This window comes from Brachionichthys hirsutus, chromosome 20 (genome assembly GCF_040956055.1).
Source record: "Brachionichthys hirsutus isolate HB-005 chromosome 20, CSIRO-AGI_Bhir_v1, whole genome shotgun sequence".
NCBI lineage: Eukaryota > Metazoa > Chordata > Actinopteri > Lophiiformes > Brachionichthyidae > Brachionichthys > Brachionichthys hirsutus.
This window is the reverse complement of record NC_090916.1, coordinates 5,389,569-5,415,268: the sequence shown is the minus strand read 5'-3', so window position 1 is coordinate 5,415,268 and position 25,700 is coordinate 5,389,569. Positions and strand designations below refer to the sequence as shown.

Below are 25,700 nucleotides of genomic sequence, written 5' to 3'. Positions count from 1 at the left end.
CAGTAGTGATGTGCTTGACCCTGGTGTTTATCCTGGCCTCTCCTGCTCAGAAGCAATCAGACAGCGACACACTTAGGGCTGTAGATACACCCTTACAGGCACAAAACAAGGCGCCCCTCTACGACGCATTTCCCTGTTCCTTGTTTGGGAGGCACATTCGAAATGGTGGGTTCACGTATTGGGTCCCTTGTCACTCAGAAAATTAATGTCAGCATTGGTCACATGGGATAATCTAAATTGCATTAGTGTCCCACTTTGCGTGTGTATGTGTGTGTGAAAGGAGAAAAGGTGTAAGTCTGAGGAGCAACGTGGGAAGCTGCTTGTAAATTATGTACAGGGCTGTCACTGTGCAACGAAGCAACAGCTGTATTCCAGCTGTTTAAAATGACAACTGAACATGCAGTCTGGTTCAGTTTGATATCTTTCGTGTGAAATGGTGTGTTCACACCAAATGCAAAGCAACATTCTTGATCCAGCCTGAATACCCGTCAAGTCATTGCACAAATCAAAAAATTACAATTTATTTTGTGTCATTTGTGAGAAGGAGTGGTGTTTGTTGGCAGAGTGGTGTGGAGAAAGTAAAAATCAATGCTCTGCTGTGAAGAAAAGAGCCGGATTCAAAGCTGGACATGGACTAAACACTGGATCAGATCCGATTCCCCTCCAATCTAAAGCCATTTAATTGTGGGAAGCAATCTCAGAGCAGACCTTTTTAAACGTTTTGGATTAAAAGAGTGAACACTCCCACTTGATGAATTTCAAAGCAATTTATTACCTCCTATGTGGTGTTTTAATTCCATCAAACTTGCATGTTTAGAAAAATTAAAAAGCTCTCTCTGGGTAACAGTTAGTTTTTACATTAACAAAACAACAACTGTTACAACAACCATCTTGTGAGTAGAATCTCTGGACATTATAGTATCTCTCCAAAAAATGCCTGAACAAGATGTTGCATTTATAATAGAAAGGGAAAGAGAAACAGTGTCTTAATAAAGTATGTCAGAGTGCTATTATGTGAAATTAATGAACAACCCTTGAGCAAGAATTACATACTTACATATTCATGCAGGCCATTAATGTAATGAATAAAAATGATGACCTTATGAGAGCTCACTTTTCATATCATGTTTCCTCAAGTAGGTTTGAAGATGAGCCACTTTGGTGGCAATGGAAGCTCATACTAGCGAATTGTATTTTTAAATGTTAAGGCCCATGTACAATAAGAATTATTGCAGAGACATTGCAACAGAGATTAGAAAGGAGGTAGAAATGATGACGATGCAGTGTGGCTTATGTTGTGATCACTGTTCTCTGAGTGAATAGATTTGGTGAGCACCGCAAAATGTTTCACTGGTCAGGTTTGCACAGTGACAATAAAGGATATTCATATTCGTATTATCTGACCACCCAGCTATACTGTATAATTTCTGGACTATAAGCTTCACAGGACATTGCTGGGGCAGCCTTCCCCTCACTGCAGGACATTTACACACACACAAAAAAGGTTAGCAGAGTAAGAAATCCAGCCGACTCATAGACACGTCTCCAACTGTGATGCATGGTGGATAAAGATTAAGAATCTGAATGCACTAGTCTGCGTTTTAGACAACAGTCAAGCAATCAAAGTTGTTTCTTTGATAACTCCTACTAGACGAGAGTCGGAAATCTGTACGCAACGGCTGAGAACTCTTGGAGAAAGTTAGGACAATCTCCCGTGAAAATCTGTGAAGGGCATCTGTGAAGGCCATCTGTGGGGGGGGATGACACGGCTGACAAAATAATTGCAGGCAACTAGCAATGAAGCTGAGACAAACAACTAGCAGGGAGGGGTGTCAAGCCAAGTGGGAGAATGACAGAATGAACGGGGAGAGAGAGCCATTGATAATTTGATAATTATCATGGAGGTGAACATTGAGCACTGAAAAAGTGATTTTTCCTGGCTTTAAACATTGTTGAACAACAGTTTTTCGGTCAGATTGCAAGTATCACAAAATGAGTGATTACCAGCTTGCGAGTGTCTGAACTGCTAAGTTGGGATAAACACCCTCAGTAAAATTAGCACCAGAAAATGATGCAGACTGGATAGAAAAATTTATCAATTTACCTTCCATACAAAAAACTTGGATTTTCACCAGGTGCATTTATCATTTTTTCCTGACCTCATTCTGGATCAGATCCAGAGGACATTTTGCATGTTAGTGCATCAGACCCCTTTATGATTGATTTTTGGTGAGTGAATTGAATGCATATTTTACAAGATATGATTTTTTTGAAAAAGCCCCCATTATAAGTAAATGGAAAAATCCAGATTTGTTTTGTATCCCGACAGATATCCAGATCGCTCTCAAAATTTGATGGGATCTAAGTTAGATCAAGACACATCTTCAGATTTAAAGAACCATCCAGCAGGTTTTCCGTAATCCTGCTAAATGCAATATGTACCCCTATTTCTGGAAAAATAGCGACAGCATCCACAATCCAGATCCAATCTCCAATGAAATTCAGTGCTCAGATAGAAGTCCTGACCCTACATGACTGAGTCAAATTCCATAAGTATCGGTCAATAACCAACTGAGATATTAAGGAACAAATTCTGAAGCTCCATTGACTGCAAAGTTATTGAAACATTTAAAGTGATCCAGAATCCAGGATCTCTTCTGGATTATCACCATAATGTGTTCATCTGTTCCTGGTAACATTCAGGACATTTCCTGAACATTTTATCAAGATCGCTCCTTATCATTTTGAGTTATGTTGCTAACAGACAGACAAATACACCAACATTGGTGATTACGTAGCCTCCACCTTGGCGGAGGTGACAACCTGCATACTAAACACAGTCGGTGAGACCAACTCTCCTTCCTCTTAAACCATGTGGGAGATGATGTTATGTTACCTTAATTACTGCTCAAACAAAGCCATGGAGTTAAACATTTCGCCTAATTTACATAATTCAAGGGTATGTCACATGCATGAATGCCACCGGCAGAGGGCTAACACGCACAAAACAGCAGGGAACGAGGCCCTTCATTGCTCAGCAGTGAAAGTGGACTGCCTGCTGATGGAAATTAAAATGTCAGAGGCAATTGCCTTAAAATGCCTCCACCTGACAAAAAAAAACATCAGGGATGTTCGATGGCTGGATGTCTCAACCTGCCCATCACAAAGCGCCTTCAAGAAACCAATGTTGTTTCAGGGTTCAGGCCTGAAATGTCCTCCTGCTGTCATAGTTAACAACTGTAAGCTTTTTTTGTTTAAACTCTTGACTATGCTCGCTATGGCAACGAAAAGACATGACTGTTCTGTGTGAAGCTAAAAACATTCTGCATGCAAGGATGGATGCTGACAGTTGTGTGACTTATGTGAAGCATATAGCTCTAAGGTATATAAGAGTACATGAACTCTCAGGCATACAGTATAAGCTATTAATTAGCCTACTAATTATGCATGTTACAGTTACTGTTTGTCGTCCGTCTTCATTTGATATTGCTCCATCTCTTTGTCTTGACCTGCTGAGGGACTACATATGCAAATAAGCTGTTATCTATAATGTGGTACAGTGCATCAAATGGTGACATCTATGTTTGGGGTTCATAGCGTGCCTTTTAAATGAATTACTTAAATAACTTTACTATAAAACAATGAACGGGTCTCCCATTTTTCACTCACGCAAATGCACGTGGAAATGACAAATGCCTTGTATTTGCCTCACCTACAATAACCCAGATATGGATTCAAAAACGTATTTACCGACGCATTTGTATTTATTTTCACAATGTGACAACAGATAGCAGTAGGAGAAATGGCTGAAAGAAAAGACGATTTCATCTTCTTTGCAGAAAGACCAGAAAAATCAGTGACAGGAAACAATGATAAGTGAGACAAGCAAAATAAATGCAGCAAAAGAAAACGGCATTTACTCAAGACATATTCCTGCCCAAAACCCTGAAATCCAGGCGAGGTCTTAGAGGTATTGTTTGGGTGATTTGTATGTGTTGCCTGCACTCCTGAAATGTGTCTAAGAGCATGAGTTGATGGATGTGTCTGTGGCTCTCAGGCTGGAAGGGCCAGGGTGGGTGCTGGGAAAGCTCTGACAGCCTCAAGGTTGCCCGCCTGGCACCGAAACAGATGGATGGTCCTCACCGTAACTGTCTGTAATGTGCTCAACTCAATCATTCCCTCCCTCCCTCATTCAATACAACAGCTCTCTTGTGCCCTCGCTGAGGCAGCTTGTAGGTTCTGGGACAAGTTGTATCCACAGACAACAGCGGAAGTCGTGATTGTATTTATCGCAGCGAGAGAACGTCCAACATTCTCCCCAGTGCCGCAGCACTGATGTAACTCTGGTGCAGTAGAGCCACGTCCGAATATGTGTTCACGGCGCAGGCAGCAACTTCTGGAAACCTTGATGTCTACACAGAGACGCATAAACAGACTTTCCCCAAGTCTTCACTTTGGGCGGAGGTTTTAGAAACCATCATTTTCAATGACTGAAATCTGTGGTTTTGTGTGAATGAGAGGCCAAATCGTAGAAAAACTTCTTTTTTTTTTTCATATCCAGCTACGTGCGGACCCGGCCTGAGATAATACATAACGTTGCCCCAGGCCCAGTAGAGCTGGGCACCACCACCAGTGTTTCCGTCTGTTTTACACTTTCTCACGTCGCATTTATGCTGCATGGACTCTGCAGCCTGACAAATAGTCCAATAATGCACTAGGACATGTAGCAACAAAGATCATGAAGAAAATGAGCTCGTAAAAAAGGGAAGGTAAACTCAATTAAAACATTCACTTGTAATTCAAGCTATTTTTATGACGAGGGGAAATGTTTGAGTTTACACACAGTGAGTCCTGTTGAGTGAAACAATGAAAATGTACACACTGCACTTAATAAAAATAATAATAAGGTAATCAGTTGAAATGTAATATTTTATTCATTAATTATATGACAATAATAAAAAGTGAAGCTTTAAGTTAGCGAATAGGAAATATGCTGCATTATATTAGCATATTAAAACAAAAATAAATGAGTCCAAATGATTAAAAACCTCCCACTGTTCTCCTTCATCCTTATACCTGCTTTTCATCCTTTTTCTTCTGGCCCTGGGGCATTCAGGCTTCACAACATTATATATATCCCATCATGCAGCAGCTCCAGAGCGCGGCTGTAATACATCGATTGACGCAACTATTAGAGACAGGTAAGCATCATTAGCCTGATCGGCCCATAGCTGGGCAGCTTGTTAGACCCCCCCCCCCCCCCCTCCTTCAAGGGCTGGAGGTCCAGCTCTTGTTCCAATACAGATATCACAAAAAAAAAAACAAGGAAGGGAGTGATAAAGCGATAAAGAAGAAGAAAGATTAGAAACCTTGCAGGGACACCTTTATGCTTGTGGCTTCTTGTGCATGGGTGTGTTTCGGCCAGTTCCACTTCGTTGATGGGAGGCAATTACACTTTCCCCCCCGGAGCGACAGCTACACAGTTTCCTCAAAGCGGAAATCCTCCATCTTTTAAGACATATTCCTTTGTGATAATACATCAGGTGGCTGTCAGATCTTTACGATCACTGGCTTCTTGGCCAGGCAATGTTTTAGCTGCATGGGTATTTACTAGTTAACTAACATAATCCTCTCTTTTTTTACTACAAGGACAGGTCAGATCATTTCAAAGTAATATTTTGGGATAAATTGTGCCCAGAGGACAAATAATTCTCTTGGCCCAGTTTTGGTCCATTTCTGATCTACCTGTGGTATTTATAGTCAAATGCTCTCATATTTCTATGCTCTACTTATAAAGCCCTCTTTAGCCAAAAGGTAGTTTCACAGACTGAGTGAAAGGTCTTTTTTGCAGGCTTTTGAAAAATGAAAAATAAATACCATGAGGATGCTTTGTCTACTTCTTCCCATTTGGAGCTCACCTTTCCAAATTCATTTTGCCATTTACCAACTAAGTGGGCTGACAGAGCGCTATTACGATGTGGAGTGGCCGCATCCTCATCTGTCCAAGCCGGATTCAGTTTGTTAATCCATTTGTTAGATATCAGCAGCATGTGTGACTTTTAGCATCTGATTTTGTTTTACCCAAAAAAACCTCCATTCATCCCCGTTCCCATCTAATTTGTGTGGATTTAATCCTGTGGAACCGACACATCGACCAATAAAGGGCAGCATTCCTTCTCACTAGCTTCTTTCTCTTCTTTTGCATTTTCCCCATCACTCCTTCATTCCTCGATTAGTTGAAGAAAATGTCTTCAATGCCATGATAAAAAAAAAGAAAACATACAGGAAGCAGTGAAGCAATTGAGCCTGTCATTTGCGGACCCAGCGAGCATTGCTAGACATTCCTAAATAACCCTCTATGAGGGGCGACTGACATCAGCATCTCACTCGTCCACTCCATCTCTCCTTTTGCTCTCCATGTCCCCGCTGTGGAACAATGACCTTTGCAGAGATAATTCTATTATGTAAGTTGAGTAATTGTTCTGGATGTGGAAGAGGAGTGGCTGCTGTTCACTACAGCTCCCATGTCCTTGGATAAAAGTGAAACCCTGCCATATGCATGGAGCCTGACAGGGAGGCTCTGCTAAAAAGGGAGGAGAGGAAAGGAGGAGAAAAGGGAGAGGGATAGAGAGGGGGGGAATTGGGATGGATGCAAGACGACAGGGAGATGAAAATGTGCATGACAAAAGCGGTGAGCTAAAACAGAGCGGGATAAAAATGCTATAAAAAGAGTCCGCTCTCCCCTCTTCTTTTTATTTAGAGAGAGGCACAACATGTACCGCCAGATTGTCCGAGTGGCTCCAGAAATGTTCTTTGGTGCAAAGCGGCACGCAAAAATAAATGGAAGGAGCACGGATCGTTCTTGCCTGCTGAGTTTTTCCTTTGCCACCGAGAGCCCTATTTGCAGCAATGGAGGAACACAAAGAGGGCAGGGAGGCGCTACGCTAACAATCAGCACTGATGGCACAGCAAGAAGCTTCGCTGGCAGAAATGTTCTCTGCACTTTGTTCATTTTTTATTTTTTTCCCCCCATTCGGACAGCGAGTCTATACGGAGTCACAGAAACAGACAATTACTGATATTTGCTGCCAGCTAAAAGAGAGGGAGTGTCTGAGAGAAATAGAGGGTAAAGCTCCACTCCCCCATTGTTAATTAGAAAGTCTTTCTCAGCATCGTGCTGGCAAGGATCGCACACACTCAGAGGCAAAGTCTGTGCTCGTCATCGTCATCTTCATCTTCATCTTCATCTCCACTCCAAACAAACCAAAGATTTGTCAATATGAATGCATTTCGCTATGTTTGATTGTATATTGTGTAGGCGATGGCAGAGTATTCTCTCTAAGATCCCATGACTATGGAAATTGGATGGGTGGTGGGTCTGTAGGGGGCGTGGCTGATGAGAATAAAAGAGGAACAGGGAAGGCAGTGCAGGGAAATAACGGGAAAGCTGATTTCATGCTCCGGGGGATTGCATCTCATTTTCTCTGAGCTAAAAGATGGAGCAGAGTCCTGCATTAGGATTTACCGCCACCTGGTGGCGGGTGAAATGACGGTGTGACCGCCCTCGGACAGGTGCACATGACGTCATCATTGTCAGCATCACACTTACCTCATTCAGTCACGTCTTCCCAAACCAAACTTGACTCGTTTGACTTGAGTTTATTGAATCCATGTAACATAGTAAATAAAACTAAAGAAAGAAAATCGACAAGAAAATCAACAAAGACCTTCTCATTACGGGTAATAGCGCTCAGTTAAGGATGCTATTATACGCTTGGACAGTCCGGTCAATACCAGTGAATATCTATCTGCAAAAGCAGGAATAGTACTGCAGTGTCACACGTTTCTATCCGAGCTCTTGTCCTTCGAGACAAAATATGTCTGTGGCGATTGGAAATCAATGAAAGCTCCATCAAATCCTCCCAGGCGGCACCGGAAGGTGAATCAACAAGGGGCTTCTCATCTCTAATTAGCACATAAACACACATCTTCCATTAGCAGTCGAGAAGCAAAGTGGATTGCATGACCTGCGTCACGTCATTTTTGGGCAGAGAGAGAGAGAAAAAAAGAGGAGGGTGAGAGGAAAGGGTGATAAAAGGAAGAAAGAGGAAGCATTTCAGAGATATAAAGTCGTACACGGCGCTCGTAGCAAGCAGCTCTGCGAACAGCCTCCATCACCTCATTAGTCTGGCCCTGCAGCAGAATGCCCCTCCTATTAACCGCTAAATGAAAGACCGCCAACCGTGATTTCTGAGGGGAAATCCCCTAGTGTCATGGGGATAAGAGAGCCCTACACACACACACACGCGCAAGCTCACACTTTGACTCCTATGATAGCTATTTGAAGGGCGTTAATGAAAAGGCCATTGAGGCAGAAGTGGATATTTTACACATCATCGGTCACGGCCGTTCGAAGGAGCCATAAACGTGGATTCTTAGGACATCAAGCGAGCCTGTTACAACAAACTGCCGACACTGCTGCAAAAAAAGGGAATAAAAATGCTCTAAAACTGACAGCAGCGTCTCTTTTTCTTCATTTCAGAGATTCCATTAATCTCTCAGCTCCACTTTCATGCCACAAATCTCACAGACGCTTATTAAGAACGTGATTGAAACAGCCTTGGAGTCCTTGAGTCAAGGACGTACCACTCACTTGCGGGACGGGATGGGCTGGCTCCATTCGGATTGTTCTGCATTTACAGAATGTGTGTTTGTAGTTGCGACGTTGCTGCATGTTACAATGTCTTTTCAGGGACTTCTGCATGCAGGCTATGGCTGCGTAATGCACACTAATGCAGAGGTTTAGTGGAGTTGCGTGTTGACTGGATGTCTTTAAGAAGCACTCCCAGCTACAAGAACTTGCAATGAACCACACTAGTGCAGCAGCAGCAGCTCAGATGTCCTCAATTCTACTTCTTAGAGCAGCTAAAAGGTACACTCCATAAAAATAATCCAAAATGGCACTTAACTATTCAAAGACCCGTCATGTCTTCCAAACTCTGTTCGCACAGTTTGTAACAAAAGCTGTCTGCTAAAAGAACATCAAGTCTACAAGTTGACATCAATCCCACTCAAGCAATTTCCTCCCATTAGAGTCACAGGATCATTAATACCGTATCGCTCTTCCACCCGCTGTTTGGCACTCCCTACAACAGACAGTATTCTGTGTTCACAGGTTTAAAAAAGGAAAAGAAAATCAGCGTAGTGCTCCTTTAGTGGACACACGAGCCCAGCGGCAAACTCACGGTCATTGCAGTGCGTCCCCGTGTAAGACGTCATAGAGCAATCGCAGGTGAAGTTCTCCCACTGCTGAATGCACACACCCATGTTGGCACAAGAGTCCTCCTGGCAGGTTGTGCTCGGGCCTGAGAAAAAGGCAAGGAGGGGGAGAGAGAGAGAGAGATGCGGCAGGAGAGAGGCGTTAGTGACAGCAAGAGCTACTCCTGAGCCTTAACAATGCAGGATTCATGCAGAAGAAGTGCACGTCTAGAGAGAGAGAGAGCGAGAGAGCATGTGGGCCTAGAAGAAAGAACGAGAGGAGCAGACAGTGTCGCCGCAGGGAGCCTGACCCGGAGTACAATTCACTTAAACAGCGGTGGAGGGAATCCTGTTTGCTGCTGGTTAAAGCTAGTGCCAGGCCTTCACAGGATCAACAGAACACTTCTCCAAGCAGTGACAGCTTAGGACTTTACTTTGGGCAATGACTGTAAAAGTACTGCATGCTAGTTTTCCTTAAGACACAAGCTGAATTGGACCCCAGCTCGGGCCGATGCGACGGCACCGTCAACCTCCCTGCAAACGTCTTCTTCTCATGTGCCCGTGGGCATGCACGATGCGTCTTAGACATCCCGACAGGTAATTCGGATCATTTCGTCACATTAAATAAAACCCTGCATTCCCTCGGTGAACAAGCAGGACAAGACGTGAAGAGAAGAGCCTTTTAGACAAATGACAACGATTCTATCAAACGTCACTCGTTTAAAAGAAATGGCATTGTTGCTGCGGACCGGGACACTTGTGAATATGCAGCGAACACCAGACACGTGAGACAAGCAGATTGTTTTTGAAGAGCGGAGGAGAGAAGGAACATAAAGAACTACATGAACTTGAACATGTAGTGCATATCCTCGCGAATGCACCTCAGTCAGACGGCAGTCGAGGAGGGTATTCAAAGTGAAACGGGAATGTGTGTTTTCCATTCCTCCACACCACACATAGATCTTACCTTTGAATACACACACAGAGAGGGAATGCAGATAAGGACGAGTGCACAGCAGAGATAATGAGATAAACAATTCCTCCATCGGGGTCGAGGCGGGAGTGCGAGGGAACCTTCTAATAACCCCAAACAAAAGTATGGAACACACGCAAAAAAGAAAAAAAAACTGAAATCAACAAATCCATGTAAATGACAGACAAACGCGAGTAAACCATGTTGAAGAAGGTCGTCTTGTGCAAAACAAAGTGGAGACAGAGATGGTGGCGTTCGTGGTGGACAGCAGAGCAAGTTTGCAGGCTGAAAGTGCATTTACTGTGCAATGTAAGGTAACGGTCGTCAACCAGGCGTCCCGTGAGGCATACATGTTGGTGAGTCTTTTGTTTGCGTGCACAAATCAATTCTCCTTCGTCACTGTGAGATACACAACGTCCGGTTGTTTGAGCGTTGCAGCAGGAGGTTGCTCGATCTCTGAAAAACTCAACGCAGAACGAGGTCCGATGCGTGAGACATTTAGACGGTGCGGTGACAGCCTGTTCTTGCTGCCTGTGCCGGTCTGTAATGTAACATAACAAACACAGTCTCGGATCTGCACTGTTTCTCTATCAGTTCATTGGCATTGAGCACTCTCTTGACCTTAGACCTTTAAGCACATGTAGCAGGGAAACGGATGAATGTTAAGACAATTTATATAATAAGTGTTACCTGCAGCTTAAAGATATATAATTCAACATAAGGCTTCTGACGCCGCAGCTGTATAATAAGCATTCTTTTTCCAGTATGTTACTGCATCTCTCTCTCTTTTTATTTTGGTCTCTATGTTAACTTTTGTTTTCAGAGAACGGGTCACCTCTGCAGCGCCAAGGGGTACATTATCGCCATGGTGACACCCACGATCGCATTGCACACAGCAGACTTTCATGCGAGCAGGCCTCCGAGAGGCTGTGTTTTTAACTGTCTACCTTGCAGGTCGGCTTTGGTGAAACCAACTTTGTTAGCGCAGAAAAGAAAACAACAAACAGAACAGAGCAGAACGGAAAAGAGGAGCAAAGGTTAGTGAGGGACCAGCATCATTAGTGTTTGTTAAGCTTGCATGTGTTTGTCACTTTGGCATCAGGTCAATGGGAAAGGATATTGATTTGTTCCCGAGGGGATTCACTCGTGAATAAATCTTCTACATAATCATAATTGTTTTTCGTACTAAAGAGTTTGCATTTTTCCAAATATTCTTCTCTTGAGAGAAAAAAAGCTCATGTTTCAGTCTTATGCTGCCCTCTAGAGGTCATCTGTAGAACTGTGTACCAAATGTCATACTGTATAGGAAATTGAGCATATTAATGAAAGATGGAATAAATCAGGATTTATCAAGCTCCATCAGTTCCCTACACAGACTACTGATGACAAGAGCCTCATGATGATGATGGAAAGGAGGAGGCACAGTCAGTGTATTAAAACCACTTCATCAGCAGCTTGGCTTTTTTTTTTTTAGGTTTGCAACAGAAAAAAGAAAGAAAAGAAAAGAGGAAGTGGTTGAGCTCTATTTTCTTGAAATGGCTCACTTTATAATTTGAAATATAAAAGAAAAACTAAAAATTCTGGGTGGATTTAAATCCTTCAAAGTAAGATGTTCCTGAATTTCCCATTTAGCACTTAAAATATAGTGACGCCACATAAAAAGTTAACAAGCAATTATTACAGAACAGGAAAGACAAATTATTTCTCATGAAGCGGCGCCTGATGCCTGGTGATGAAAAAGAAGATAAGTGGAAGTACCACTGCCAGCAAAAGTGGCTTCAAGGGCTCCCGAAGAGCCTTCTAATTAGACTAATAAATCTCAGAGGCTGGTCATGATTCTTAAACGCTACGGGCCATCTGTACCTTCACAGCCGCGCTCAATCTGCCCACTGCGGAAAAGGGCGTCGTTGATGAGGTCCGGCAGGCGGCCGTTGAGGTCAACCGAGGCCAGGCAGCCCTGAAAGCCTTCCCGCGAGACCACAAGCTTGGGCAGGTTCTGGTACATGTTGGGTCCCAGACCTCCGATAAACAGGTCGCCTGAAGGAGGAGGAGGAGAAGCGGACAGAGACGTCGGCGTGTTGACATGATAACACAACTCTTTTTTGATGGTGACAGTATTGTAGTTCATTTACGGATATAATGATCATATGGGGGGAGAACTTTTTTTTTTTTGCATTTTTGGTGAGGGGAAGATGAGAATATTGATATGACTTTAGTGACAAGCACGCAGCACATCAACTTAGCTTAGCATCTGGCTAATGCTATTTTGGTGGTGGGTTGGATACTATGCCATGTCCTGTACATATACAGTAAATTGCATTACCCCTCCTACTAAAGCTAATACATTTACTGTGACTTAATTATACTAAATTGGCATCTCTGAGGTAAAATGCTTCATAAATTTTCCTTATCAGTTCCTCCAGAAGATAAGATTCGCTGGCAAATTTCTGGAAACAGGGAATATGGAGTCAAAAAAAAACCCTTTCACATCCAAAGATACAGAGTCCTTAAAAGTTGAGGTCAAAGTCAAGCTGTGCATTTGTTTAATGGCTTATTTACATAGCGCTGCAGATGAGCATATGCTCGGTGATATTCTTTAACCTTCAACGTGAGAGAAATGACTGGCTCATTCCAGCAGCATGAATGCGCTACCTTTCAGGTCAAGGTTCTTGGCCCCGTTGACGTTCTGAGTGACGGACTTTGTGTCCACCTTGAGGGTGTGGGTGTTGGAGGCATCCCGGGTGATGACCACGTTGTGCCACTGGTTGTCGTTCAGTGGGTTGTCGCTGTTCCCCTTCAGCAGACTGGGCCCATTCCCCAAGTCAAACACGTAGTGGATAAACCTGGCAGGGAGGAAGCACGGGGTTCCTTAGTGTGTGTATTTGTGCGTGCTGACGCATCGTCACACGCTGATTAAGACAATTCTGTGATTGCTCGTATTGGTCTGAAGCTGATGAGGCTTAAACTGAAAAGAGTCTTTGTTTGTAGCGTAATGGTGCTAATTCAATCAGCCGCTTCGTCCAGGTAGCCTTCAGCGACTAACTACCCCGACAACAACCCGCCGACATCACCACCTACCCTTTGACCAGCTCCACGGCGATGAAGTCATTCCCGTCTCCGCTGTTGAAGATGATGAAACCGTCGGTTGATGTGGTTTTGAACTGAAAGAAGAGATGCATCGTGGTGTAGGCTTGCAGAGTTGCCAAGCCCAAATAACTGCCCTTGGTCTTGAAGGTCACGGGGTCAGCGATGATGAAGCGCATGCCGAAGTGGGCGTTAAGCTCGCAGAAGTCGATGTCCCCGTTCTTGCACATGTCGATGTACTGCATGCCGTTGAACTTCAGGCTCTGCAGGGAGAAAAATGTAAATATATTCCCATGATTCAACCTTAGCTTGGAGCCACCAGGGTCAAGGTTACTGCACAATGCTAACAACCTTTAAGCCTTCACATCCTCGACAACATGAGACATCTGGGAGTGATTTGTGGCTGAGATGATGAATGAGGATGAGAAACAGTTGAACTAATGCATCTGGATGTATTGCTTCGTATACCTGAAGATGACCAATGAAAGACGAGGGTGCAGACGAGAGAAACCGCCTCTCGGTCAAGATGCCCGTCTCCACGTTGTTGAACTCCAGACGGGTGTGGTCGCCCGCCATCTGACCTGAGGAGCAGAATGGACAGATGAAGGGTAAAAGAGGAGGAAGGATACCGTTCTAATCCTGAACACAGCGAAAGTGATGTATTAACCCCGTGAGTTCACCATCAGGAACCGTGAGAGACTGGCGACAAAGAAATGTTGGCAAATATTCAAACAAGAAACCAAAGACTTGGAAGATGATATTATTTCTGCATCGTTACTTCTCACGAAGGAAATGTTCAAAATAATGACATTAGCAATACTATATAGCAGACACTAAGTTAATTCATGAAGCATAACACAACACCTACATCTCTTTGATTTATATGAGAAGATTCTTTATCTGAAATGTATCATCAATGAATACTAAAACAGCATCAGAGACTCGCATTAAAGAGAGAAATAGGAAATCAATTAAATCAATGAAAAAAACATCATGCGTATTGAACACATTATAAATTCACAATTGCATGGGTCACAAGAGAAATACCTTCAGCCATGTCTTCGTCCACAATGAGTTTGAGGTTTTTACCGCGGCGGGACACTCGCACTGAGTGCCACTCATTGTCGTTGAGCTTTGATCCAGCATAAAGAACCTCAGGGCCCTTGCCTGAAGAGGAGGGTTAGTTAGTCAAGGGATGGGGGCGGGGGTGAAAGCACAAACGCACACTAAACCTCACACAATAAACGCAATAGAATCCTAAAAATATTGTTATTAATTTAATCTAATTTGTCATAAATTGCTAAATTATGTTTCAATAATTTAGAAGCTTACTTCTTAAACAAAAACTTGACTTAGGTTTTCCAAACGAGGACAAAGATGTTAAATTATAGTAAATAATTTACTCTTACTCATGAAATTACTCAAAAACAGAGACAGCGACTGTCTCTATCTTGCATATGTGAACTTCATTTGTTTGGTTATACTTTCAATGTGTTATTTATTTTTGTTAGTATCTCAAATCAGTTGCAGAGAAGTTGCTTTTTATTGTGTTTTTTGTTTTTTTTCATTATTCTGAGCGACCACTTGAGGGCACCACAGCCCTATATGCCAACGCCGCTCTCTCAAAATTCCAGATCTAAATGCGAATTGTTCTTTATTAAGTGAACATAATTTGAATACAGGATGTAGAATCTTAATCTGAACTCATGACTCAACAATAAACTGTACTGTACTGCAAGTATATACAAGAAGTTAACATGACTAAGGTTGATTCGAAAGGGATCAAAAACACGAGCAAAAATTAAAGTCTTCGTTTTTGTGTTTTTTGGAAAAAAGAAATTCATCTACCTAAACTGAAAAAAAGACTTTCCATAAAATATTCTGAAACACTTCAGGAATGAATATACATGATCTCGCCAACATCTGAATGCATTTTAACTGTATGACTAATCAATGAGGATGCAATCAGCTAATCAATGATGATTGTATCTATACTTAGTCCACAGGCAGGAAGTGATAGCGTTTTTTTTTTTAGTCAGTCTCACTCACTGAGTGTTTTTAGGAACTAATGAGAAATAAGAGTCCCATTCATGAGTCAGAGCATCCTGGCTGGCATCATCTATGTCTCCTGAGAGGCCCGTATGCAGCAGCCATTAAAGGTGTTCAAATAAAGTCTTTAAAAAAAGAGAGTGCGATTCAGAGCAATATATAAGAGTATAATTGGAAAAACAATATAGCTTATAAAGTAAAAATGCTACTGTTCAGGGAGTAGCTACAGGCATGAGGCTTAATTTGAAAAATGGGCCATTTTAAAACATATTGTACATTAAGTCTGATTTGCATAACTTTGATGTCAGGCTATTACTTATTTCTGTCTTATCTGAGAAATCCCCTTATCAGTTCGCTGCATGCTCCCATCTCTGCCCCCGACATCCAAAACACAAGCTCTAATCAGACACTGAAGGAAGAAGGCTGCAAAGACAAGAATGTTGACTTACTGGTGTTACAGTTTATCCTGACACAGTCTAGATGGGGAGGGGAGAATAAGTGACAGATGAAATCGCATCCTTCAAGGTTACAGCTGCAGACATCCAAGAGCAAAAAAAACCACCTTCCGGGGACGGTCACATGACCCCGGCAGCCATTTCAGCCTGGTAGGGGACTGATGATCAATATATAATACTGATGCCGGAAGTCCAATTTAATCTCAGTCCTGATCTTTTCATTAATCACTTTGAATGTTGTATGTGCTGAAAATGTTTATCTACTTTGTGAGCTGCTTATAAAAAGGGAGAAGGGAGCTTGCCGCTTTTTCAGTGGCCAAATTTAAAAATTCACCTGTGCGAGAGGAGAAATTTATTTTCCCAATAGTTTTCTGTGAAGTCAGTCGACTTTAATTTATTTGTTTTACATGCTGATCTGAGACGGAGTAGCGCCCCTGTGTTTTGGGAAGTGCAGGTTGAAATCCATGTGACCTGGAGGGTCATGTGCCGTCAACCGCAACAGAATAGTGGTAACAAACAGCACCGAGCCACGGAGCACCAACACCGTACAGAGGCTTCTATGTCAGTTACTAGAAATAGGATCAACGTTGTTTAAAAGCGAAACTGACCAAAGTGCACATAAAAAAAAAAAAAACATTAAATTTAAAGGAGCAATGTCCTAAGTTTTCATCTGCCGTGGTTAAGAGCGCCTTTCATTCTGCAGGGGGCCAGAATCTGATAGTTTGCATTTGAACATGTGCTTCGTGTCCAGAGTATCTAGTCTTGGCTGTCTGCTATAAAGGCCTGCAATCTATTTAACCGTAGCACGTGTGCCACCATCTGCAGGCGCGCTGGGTGCTGTGGCATCGGGCTGTTTGCCAGGCAGGCTGCAGGCTCGGAGGGGGGGCCTTTGAAGGGGTGAGTGCCATCTTTGAACAAGGCATGGAAGATGCCAGCTATAGACAATCGGCTACTGATGGAAAGAGAGAGAGAGAAAAAAAACATGAGCCAAAAGAAAAAAAATGAAAAAGACAACAGGAGTAGATGCAGTGCAGCAGTAAGACACTCACCTGCAGCTCTGAATAGATGGCAGGAGATAATCTACAGATGTTATTCATTTGAATTGATGCGTGTCTGTGGACCGAGCCATCAATTGGTGCCATTCATGAAGCAAACTATGACTTTGGAGAAGTCTATTTGTAGCAATGACGAGCAATGATCAATGATGTGTTCGCAAGATGTGCAGCGGAGCAGGAATAACTTTGTTTAGTGTTAGATTTAATACATCTAAAAATCTACAGTGAGCATCAAGGCAGTAAAAAAAAAAAACAGCCAGGCCAATCGACGCATAACATGCAGCTATAAAGCTATAAAAAATGCAAAAAAAAAAAAAAGTCCTCCTCTCAAGGTCGAGGAGGAGGAGGAGGATGGAGGCGTCATCGGAGACGGTTTATATACGATACCTAGGTTGACCGTCAGCTTCACTCTGCCGCTGTCCAGCTCGAGTCTCAGCGTGTCCGCTGACTCGCGGGACGTGGCGGCCATGAGGAGGCCAAACGCGCGCTGGGACGCGAAGCGGAGGGACGCGTCCTCCGCCTCGGTGTGCGCGACGGCCGGGATCACAACCTTCATGTACATGCTGCCATCGTAGGAAAGGATCGATGCCTCTGGAAAAGAAAGGGAGGAAGGAGAAGGTTCAAAGGTTGATGCCCGCATTTTTATTATTTAGGAGGACAGGGTGTCCAGAGTCAGACACCGTAACAGCAGTGAAATCAAACACACGCACACACGCGCGTGAAAGATGAACCCAATTGAAAGCTTTGACATGCACACACACGTTCCATTTTTACATCCCGCGTGCCCGCGGCGGCAGCCGGATTTCTCTCATCCGCTAACAGGCGGAGGCGCGCACGCTGCTCAGTGTGCAGAAAATTAAATCATCATGCTAATTCCTCCGCTGCCTGGCAAGTCCCGCTTATAAATGTCAGCTGGCGTCTTTAATCGTTTCTGTGAAAATGTATATAAATATAAAAAAGAGGAGTATTTACAACGACGGTGTAATTCAAACAACGGCGGTTCTCAGGCGGCGGGAATCTGCGCGGGAAAATGGAGAGAGAGAGCGAGAGGAGAGGACTGAAGGAGGAGGAAATCTGTCAGTCGACTGCGGGCCTCGCGGAGGAGAGAGGGCAACGTATTAAAAAGGGTATCCAACCATGACATACCTGTTTTGACACCTCGGCTTTCTGAAAGAAACGGCGCTCTCAGAAATGCGCCACCGTTTTGCTGCGTCTGGGGAATTGCTGGGACTATATAGCATTCATGTTTTGGAGCGTCACACAGAAGGAGCCGTGCACCTGTAAATGGTGCCGTGCTGCGTGTAGCATCCAGTGTGCTCATATTGTTGTAATCGTTTTTACACGAGGTCCACAGAAAGATGGTGTCACTTTGGAGCAGCTTTGCGCAGATGCCGGCTCTGCGCCACCCGTCACGGTTTGTGTGTTATAGTGCACAAAAACGCGCATAAGCAGCGTGAGATCGGCTGAACCGCCTTGCCGAACAGCTTTTAATAAATCCTCTATTTATCTGTGCCGCTTTTAGGACCGTAGGAAAAACCCAATCCTCCGACAAGCTGTTGTGTACGGCAGCCTGGAGGACAATGAAACCGCGGCTCCGCGGCTCTACTGAAATTTAAATTGCACAGCCTCTATTCCTCTTTGTGTTTCCTTTACACACTGACAGAGAAGCGCGCACGCACACACACACTCGCGTGTCCGCAGAGAGATCCCCAGAGGGAGCCAGGTCAACACAAGAAGAAGAAGAAAGCCACATAAGCATGGTCAGAGTCAGTCTGCAGCTTGGAAAACACAAACAAGCAATGATGATGGAGGGATTTAAGAGTAAAAAAAAGAGCCTGAGCTGTCCAGTGTGGCGTTTCGGTGCCTCTGGGATGGAAACATTGCTGAAAGGAGTCACTCAATGATAATGATGAAAGACTAGAGCAGATCACCACAGTTAGCATCATGCATTCTCAGAGGGACGGAGTTATCTGTCCAGTCCAGGGTCGCCACAGCAAACCAACCTTCTCCACTTCACCCTGCCCTTTTGCATCATCCTCCCAAACACCAGTTGACCTCTCTCGGAGCATTTGCACACCGGTCGACGCTGCACTGCACTGCTTTGCAAGGTATTTTAACTTACAATTCACGTAATAAAAGGCCTTTGAAGTCACACATTCTGTCTTTACAACACGTAGCAACTAAGGCATCCAGTTTCATCGTATTCATGTTGCTCTGACATATATTCATATCAATTATAATAATGACTCATTCTATTTCAGTTGGCGTTAATTCAATTTCTTGCCGCCTCGCTCCGACTCTGATGTCATGGTAACTGAGAACATGTTGCCGCATCATGTAAAGCTCATTCCCTGAGCCGTGGAGATGCGTAAGAAGACAGCTGAAGTGAAATACACTTAACATTTTTGTAGGGAATTAATGAACACGCCCCGAGTAAATGAAGACTGCTGCTGCGATTCCAGTCCTCTATAGCAGCTATCGGGCTAATAACAGGCCTCGTGAAGATGCAGCAGGTGATTAACTCCATCCGGAGAGGGTGTTTGTGCGCGTTCAGGCCCGTGTGCGTCGATGCAGCCGCAGCGTGAGCTGCATTTCCAGAGGAATATATCACGGATGTCATTTCAGATGGTAATTAAGATGCCGCCTTCCATTCTGTGCATGTGCGTGCCTTTTCTAGTGAGGCCAGCACTTTACATAATTAGCAGGTCAATTGAAGCAGAAGATGGAGGAGGAGGTAAGCTTCTGAGTGAGAGGCTTCACGTTTGCTCAGGTTTATAAGGAGAGAAAGGGGGAGTACGCCAGACAAATCTCTTCAGCGCGCGCACACACACCCACACACACACACAACAGAGGTCCTGTTCAAACTGAAATCTGCTTTCTTTCTCTCTCCATGCTCCCATTATTTACTTGCCTTGGCTCTAACTGTGTAGAATCACCTAATCTTTTTTCTTCTTCTTCTTCCCGCAAACAGAATGACAAGTCTTTGTTCTGATAAACAAACCAAAAATGGTTCTGACAGTCATTGTGCCTGTCTAATCATTCTCCCCACACTCCCACTCCCACACACACACACACACACACACACACACACACGTGGTGAAAAACACACACATTTCCTGCTGTCAAAAATCTTTAAAGTTTAAAATTCATATCCTCTTCCCGGCAGCAAGGATAAGGACATCGATAAAGAACCTCACAGGCACTAAGTGTGTCGTCCTCTACTTTTTGTGCGTCTATATATAGCGTGTTTATGTGCAGTGTGTGTGCAGTGTTTGTGTACTACGCCGGAGTAGTAGAAAATGCCTGCACTCAACAGAAGATGCTCCTGGCTGTGGACGGCGTCCGCAGTGCACCTCCCCACGATTCAGTCTGGAGTCACACACACATACACATGATGAAAAATATCCCATTGATCTGTCAAGCACATACTGCAGTTGAATCAAAGCTAATTCATCAGCAGTGTCATAAATTAGCTAATGTAAAGAATGACATTTCACATTCAGGAAGTAGTTTACACCAAGCGCTGCGAAGAATAAAATCCGCTCCAGACAGCAAAACTCGGAAGGTCGGCACCCTCACAGGGATTATCAAATACTCCTCTGTGTTCAACCCAAGCAGGCCCACATGAATTTAGGAATGTTTCAGAGGTCAAGGGTCATGTGGCATCAATATGAAGCAGTAAGCGGTTTTGTGCATCAGACCCATTGAACAGGCTTAACACGAGGATGAGATAAACCCACACAGCGTGACGGACATGTGACAGATAGAAATGGGTCTGTGCGCATTCATCTTTAAGCACGGTTTTATTCCGGGCATCATACGGTGCCGTTTATTCTCTCTGCATCCCGGGTCAAGAACAACCAAGTGATTGAATCATTCCCATTGGTTTCGTGTCACCATATTCCCAAAGAAAGTCACGGAACAATATTGCATAAAGAAGGTCACACTAAGATGGATTATTCAAAGCTTTGCTGCATTCCCCCCCCCCCCCCCCCCACCTACTGGAGGTGTGATTAATAACAGACTGAGATGATTTATGAGAGTAAAACTCCTGCTGAGTCAGTTGTTGCACTCATGACCACACAAGGGTAACTCCATGTGGAAAGGCTCATGCCCCCTGCATAGCAACCTTCACCACTGTATAGTAGCACAAACACCCCCAAGATGCAAATGTGGAAAAATGAAATAGGGTCAGCATGAGAGTTGGAGCTTGGTTTAAGAGTATGTTTTGCTCTCTAGTGACACTGGATGCCATTTTGGCTGAAGAGTAAAGGGTATTTTGAGCTTCTTATTTGGTCCAAACTAGTCATTTGGGAGGGGTCGGTGGTCCCTGCAGTATTTTTCTGGATTCTGCATGAAGACTTAATCAGTTAATGTATTTATGCTCCATGTTTAAACAGATCTGTGTGGATTTTAAGGCCTCAAATGACAAGAATTGGGGGCAAAAAAAGGGTATTGAGAGAAATAAAGGTCAACGGCTGGTATGCATCTCGGAGACTTAACAGCTCGAGTTTGATCCAATAACCCCTAAAAATATGTGAAAAATACCCGATGAGATAATCAGGCAATCAGACTGTGGCGGACCGGATGAATCTAGGATACCAGTTCATTAACTACGGCCTCTACTTCTAACATTATTCTTGCAATTTGGATAAAATATATGTATTAGCAGGAAGTATGAGGGGAGACCCGACTGTTCTCCCGTGGGTGTCATTTGCCAGATGTTCAGAGTTCTCGTGCCAAAGAGACTTAGATCTGCCATATTTCCAGCAACTCCAGCAATATGTTGGACAAACTCAGCAGCCTTGCACTGCTGTAAAAGTCTTCCACATCTGGTGTTCTGGAATCTACCTATTGTTTAGTGTTCGAGCAACCTGAGGTCGTGAAATACAGTAGCTACATTTACGGGACTGCGGAGCGCTGCAAATTATTCATGCAGGAATTTAGTGCAATCAAATCTTTTCGGTGACGTAATGGTGCACTGGGAACTGCACATTCAAATCCACCCGAGGACCTGGCGCCGTTCCGCATGCTTCCTCTCACTACCAAAAAAACATACGATTATAGGTGAGGACTCTGCATTGTCCTTTGGTCTGACAGAACTTTTGTGATCTTGTCGGTTTTTAACAAATCCAACTTTGTCCCTGAAAAGAAAACTCTCTGTGTCAGTGATTCTCATCACCAGCAGGGGGCAGTGAAGTCAAACACAGCCGCGCGCTGTCCACAGACTCCTCGTTTGACTTGCTGTGAATGGGATGATGAATGGGGCAGGGATGAGAAGGGTGGTAACAGGAGCAAGGGATGGAAATAGAAGAGAGAAGAAGACATTTAAAGGCGAGTAAATTGAGTAAGGAATGAACTGAAGTCGGAGGAATACAAGACCAAACAAACTAAACTTGTTTTGGCTTTTCCTTTTACTATCAAAGCAAATGAGTGTTTCTTGATTTGTGAAAATGGTAGAAGAAGACATGAATGTGGATCATTCAGTTTAATGATTGCATGTGCATTATGATGTGTGTTCTACACCAGTTGCCGTAGTTCCCACTGCGCACGCTTCATATCCTGGTCCCAGTCTACGGTCTTGCTGTATAAAGCCACGCACGAGAGTTATTGTTAATAAAGAACGTACGAAATCAGTTTCAGCTCTCCTCACACGAACTTCCACAATGAAGTCGTGCTTTTAATAAAACATGCGTTCCCAGGTACTGCGGCAAACCCAGTAAAGGGTGGGATTCTTCCGTAAGGAAAAGCCTAATTCTGTTTTTCCCTCTTTTATCCTAGGAGTCAGATTGATTCTCTGGGAACCTGCTGCCCTGAGAGGTCTGTAGATGGGCTTGATGCCCACTTAGTGTTCCCTAAGAGAGAGTGTGGAAAGAATCCACCATAATAGAGAGAACAGGGAGTGTTTGTGAGTGAGTGTGTGATGCAGGGAACAACAAGAGAATGCAATGAGACACAGAAAGCATGGGAAGATGGATTCAGCCCATTCTCATCCTCTCCGGGCTGCATAGTGTGCCACAATCAGAGTCAAGGATTACATAACCCGGCGCAGCTCCGAAGAACACATTTAATTACAAATGGAGATTAGGGGGCAACGGCATAATGCTCCAAGCAGCAAGAGAGTGGAAATGAACAGACAGTTTCAGGGTGCGGGAGGATCTGCACTTCTCCTGGGTAAACACTGTCAAACAAATCTCTGTCACTCTGCCGCTGTTTCTCTGGCCTTTTAAGCAATTCAGTCAACAGTCTGTTCCTCTCTGTCCTTCTCTTGCTCCATCTATCATCTCTCTGTGAGCCTTTTCTTCTCACTGTTAGAATGTGCGGCGCTGAGTGGCATCAGGCACTTCTGGCATGCGGTTCCAGCTCAGCAGGGACGACTGTCGCCTCGCCGTGAGGATTTCTTTTGGCGCCGGAGGCACGAGACGCCGGCTTTAATGGTAGGCAATTCAAATACCCTTGGTAGGAGAGGAGAGGAGAGGAGACGTTGTATTTCCTCTTCTGTATGCGCTCAGGGAAATGATCACATCTGGCATTGATTATAATTAAAATTCAATCGAGGTGACCTCCAATCACGTGAGACCTCTTCTGTAGAAAAACATTATCTCAGCAAAATGGAGAGGGTAAAGAATTAAGATGGTCAAATTGGGATGAAGTCCTTTCTCATATAGCTGAATGCCAGAACTCATCTCAACAACCGTGCGGCACGCTCGCTAATGCAGAAGATACCAAACTCATTATTCGGCTAAATTGTCCAACAACAGCTGGGGGAACAGATAAGTGTCAAAAGAAGAATGGAGGGAAGCTGCGATGATTAGGGAATATAGAGGGGACCTTTTTGTTGTTGTTGTTTTCTCAACTAGGAAATTAAAAGAAATACTCAGGCCCCAGGAATTTTCCACACTTAGCACCACGCATGTTTCCCTTGAGTGCAAAACGAAGGAAAACATGCACACACAGTTCTACAGCTACAGTATGTGTGCAGCCATGCGTCATCAATGGAGGAAAAACATCTCAAATGCATTGATTTATTTGACACAACGCCAGCATTTTATTGCTTTGGATATTTATTTTATTCTAACACTTTACTTTGACACCAGCTGTTGTGCAAGTCCTGTGAATTTGTCATTATGCGAGGATATTCACATGGAGGATCAGATTAGCATGTTCAGCGTGCATGAAAAATGTCGAGAGGCGTGTCAGAGCACAGCGACAAGTCTATTCTTAACTCAGAGTTAGAGCAGCTGCTTACACCTTCATCAAGACATACAGCCTTAATTCTGTTTCCCTCATGAGGAAATACACTATATTTATCATTCACTGTGACATACGGTGATTAAAGTTGACCTGTATGGAGAAATGCGCCACATCTTTTTTTCCTCTGATGTCTTATGGTTCACTGGTTACACCCCAAAAGAAAAAGCAATCATTTGTCGTGTGGAGAAAGACACTCCCGTGCTGAGTACATCAAATATGATTTCTCAAAGTCCAGGATGTTTTGTCATCAATATATAATGAGCACGATACAGTGGCAGTATAGCGATGGCGGTGAGCGGCAGGTGCAAGCCGCCAGTGATGCTTCAAATTCAACCACCTGCAGCGACACACACACAAATGCATCACAACGGTGCTACGTGCTAAATGGACCGAGTTCAGAACCAGCAAGCTTCTGCTGTCGGCGCGCGCGTGTGGCTAAAAGCCTCGTTGTAAATGTCGTAAAGGGAGAAAAACCGAGGAAGAAAGTCAAAGTCAATTTATGACATGCATTTCCTCTACTTAAAAAGGCGAACATCTACACTTCATCGTGGCTGTAAGTTTGCAGATGAAACGGAGAGTAAAACAAACGTGCTCTGAATGGTGTCAACATGCGACTGTCTGGCTAATCAATAAATCACATGCTTTACAAGGTTGATTGCTCGTCCATCCTTCTCCAGCTCACTCTTTGCCCTCCATTAACAGTGTGTCAATCTTTCTATAAACACTTTCATGCATTCCCTCGCTTTTGCTTTCACATCCTTCCTCCCCTTAACCCCCCTCCCCCAGATGTCCTTATCACCTGTTCTTGGTAAGAAGGGGGGGGGAGGGCAAAGAGAGGAAGGATGTGAAAGGCTGGATGAGTGGAGGCTTTTTAAAGTGGTTATCCTTTCTTAAAAAGAAAAGGAAGCAAAGATTGAAACATGGAGGTCGATTGCCATCTACGAGTTGAGGTGACAGGCGGCGAGGGAAGAAGCTGAGAAAACCGTTTTCCCTCGCTGTGATGGAGGGCAACGCTGAAAGCCTAATCATGATTCCTCAGCCTTTAAAGTCTCTCACCCTCCCTCCTAACTATTTCATGCTAACGCAGGAAAAGCATCCTGAAGACTCCAGTCGCACATCTCATTCTATCTCACTCAGCCACAATGACTCTCTTCAACCGGCTGGGCGACTGTGCAGCGTGGATGGAAACGGCTGCATGGCCGATGTGATTTTCATTCATTCCAAACAAATTTTTCAACGGATAGACGGGAGCTTCAGAATGCGTGCGTCAACTCGCTCTGCCTTCCAGAAACAAGACCTTGGAGATGAAGACAGAGACATTAAAGAGCATTACTGGCTCGAGTTTTCACATAACTTAAACCCTTTTTCAGGTTAAAGCCGAATGGATGATCACTGTAATGTGAGCCATCTTGCTTAAGGTTGACTAAAATAACCGTAAGACTGAAGATGTGAAAACAACAAACTGGTTTCAAGGATACATCACTGAGAGCAGCCATTATTTGAAATGATTGATTTACATTTTACTAACAGGTACTGCAGTTTTAGGATAATGATAATGGGACACTTATGTCA

At 43.8% G+C, this 25,700-nt stretch overlaps 1 protein-coding gene across 1 annotated transcript in view; it reads right to left on the bottom strand.

Moving 5' to 3' along the window:
* Window positions 1-25,700, bottom strand: part of nrxn3b (neurexin 3b) — a 209,012-nt gene that overhangs the window by 123,481 nt on the left and 59,831 nt on the right. Inside the window, exons 10-18 of the mRNA XM_068753834.1 lie at window positions 17,262-17,465; window positions 15,814-15,840; window positions 14,363-14,482; window positions 13,784-13,896; window positions 13,310-13,578; window positions 12,884-13,074; window positions 12,095-12,268; window positions 11,179-11,205; window positions 9,246-9,365 (exon numbers count right to left, since the gene is read on the bottom strand). Coding sequence (XP_068609935.1) covers window positions 9,246-9,365; window positions 11,179-11,205; window positions 12,095-12,268; window positions 12,884-13,074; window positions 13,310-13,578; window positions 13,784-13,896; window positions 14,363-14,482; window positions 15,814-15,840; window positions 17,262-17,465 — 1,245 coding nt within the window. The remainder of the gene's footprint in view (window positions 1-9,245; window positions 9,366-11,178; window positions 11,206-12,094; window positions 12,269-12,883; window positions 13,075-13,309; window positions 13,579-13,783; window positions 13,897-14,362; window positions 14,483-15,813; window positions 15,841-17,261; window positions 17,466-25,700) is intronic.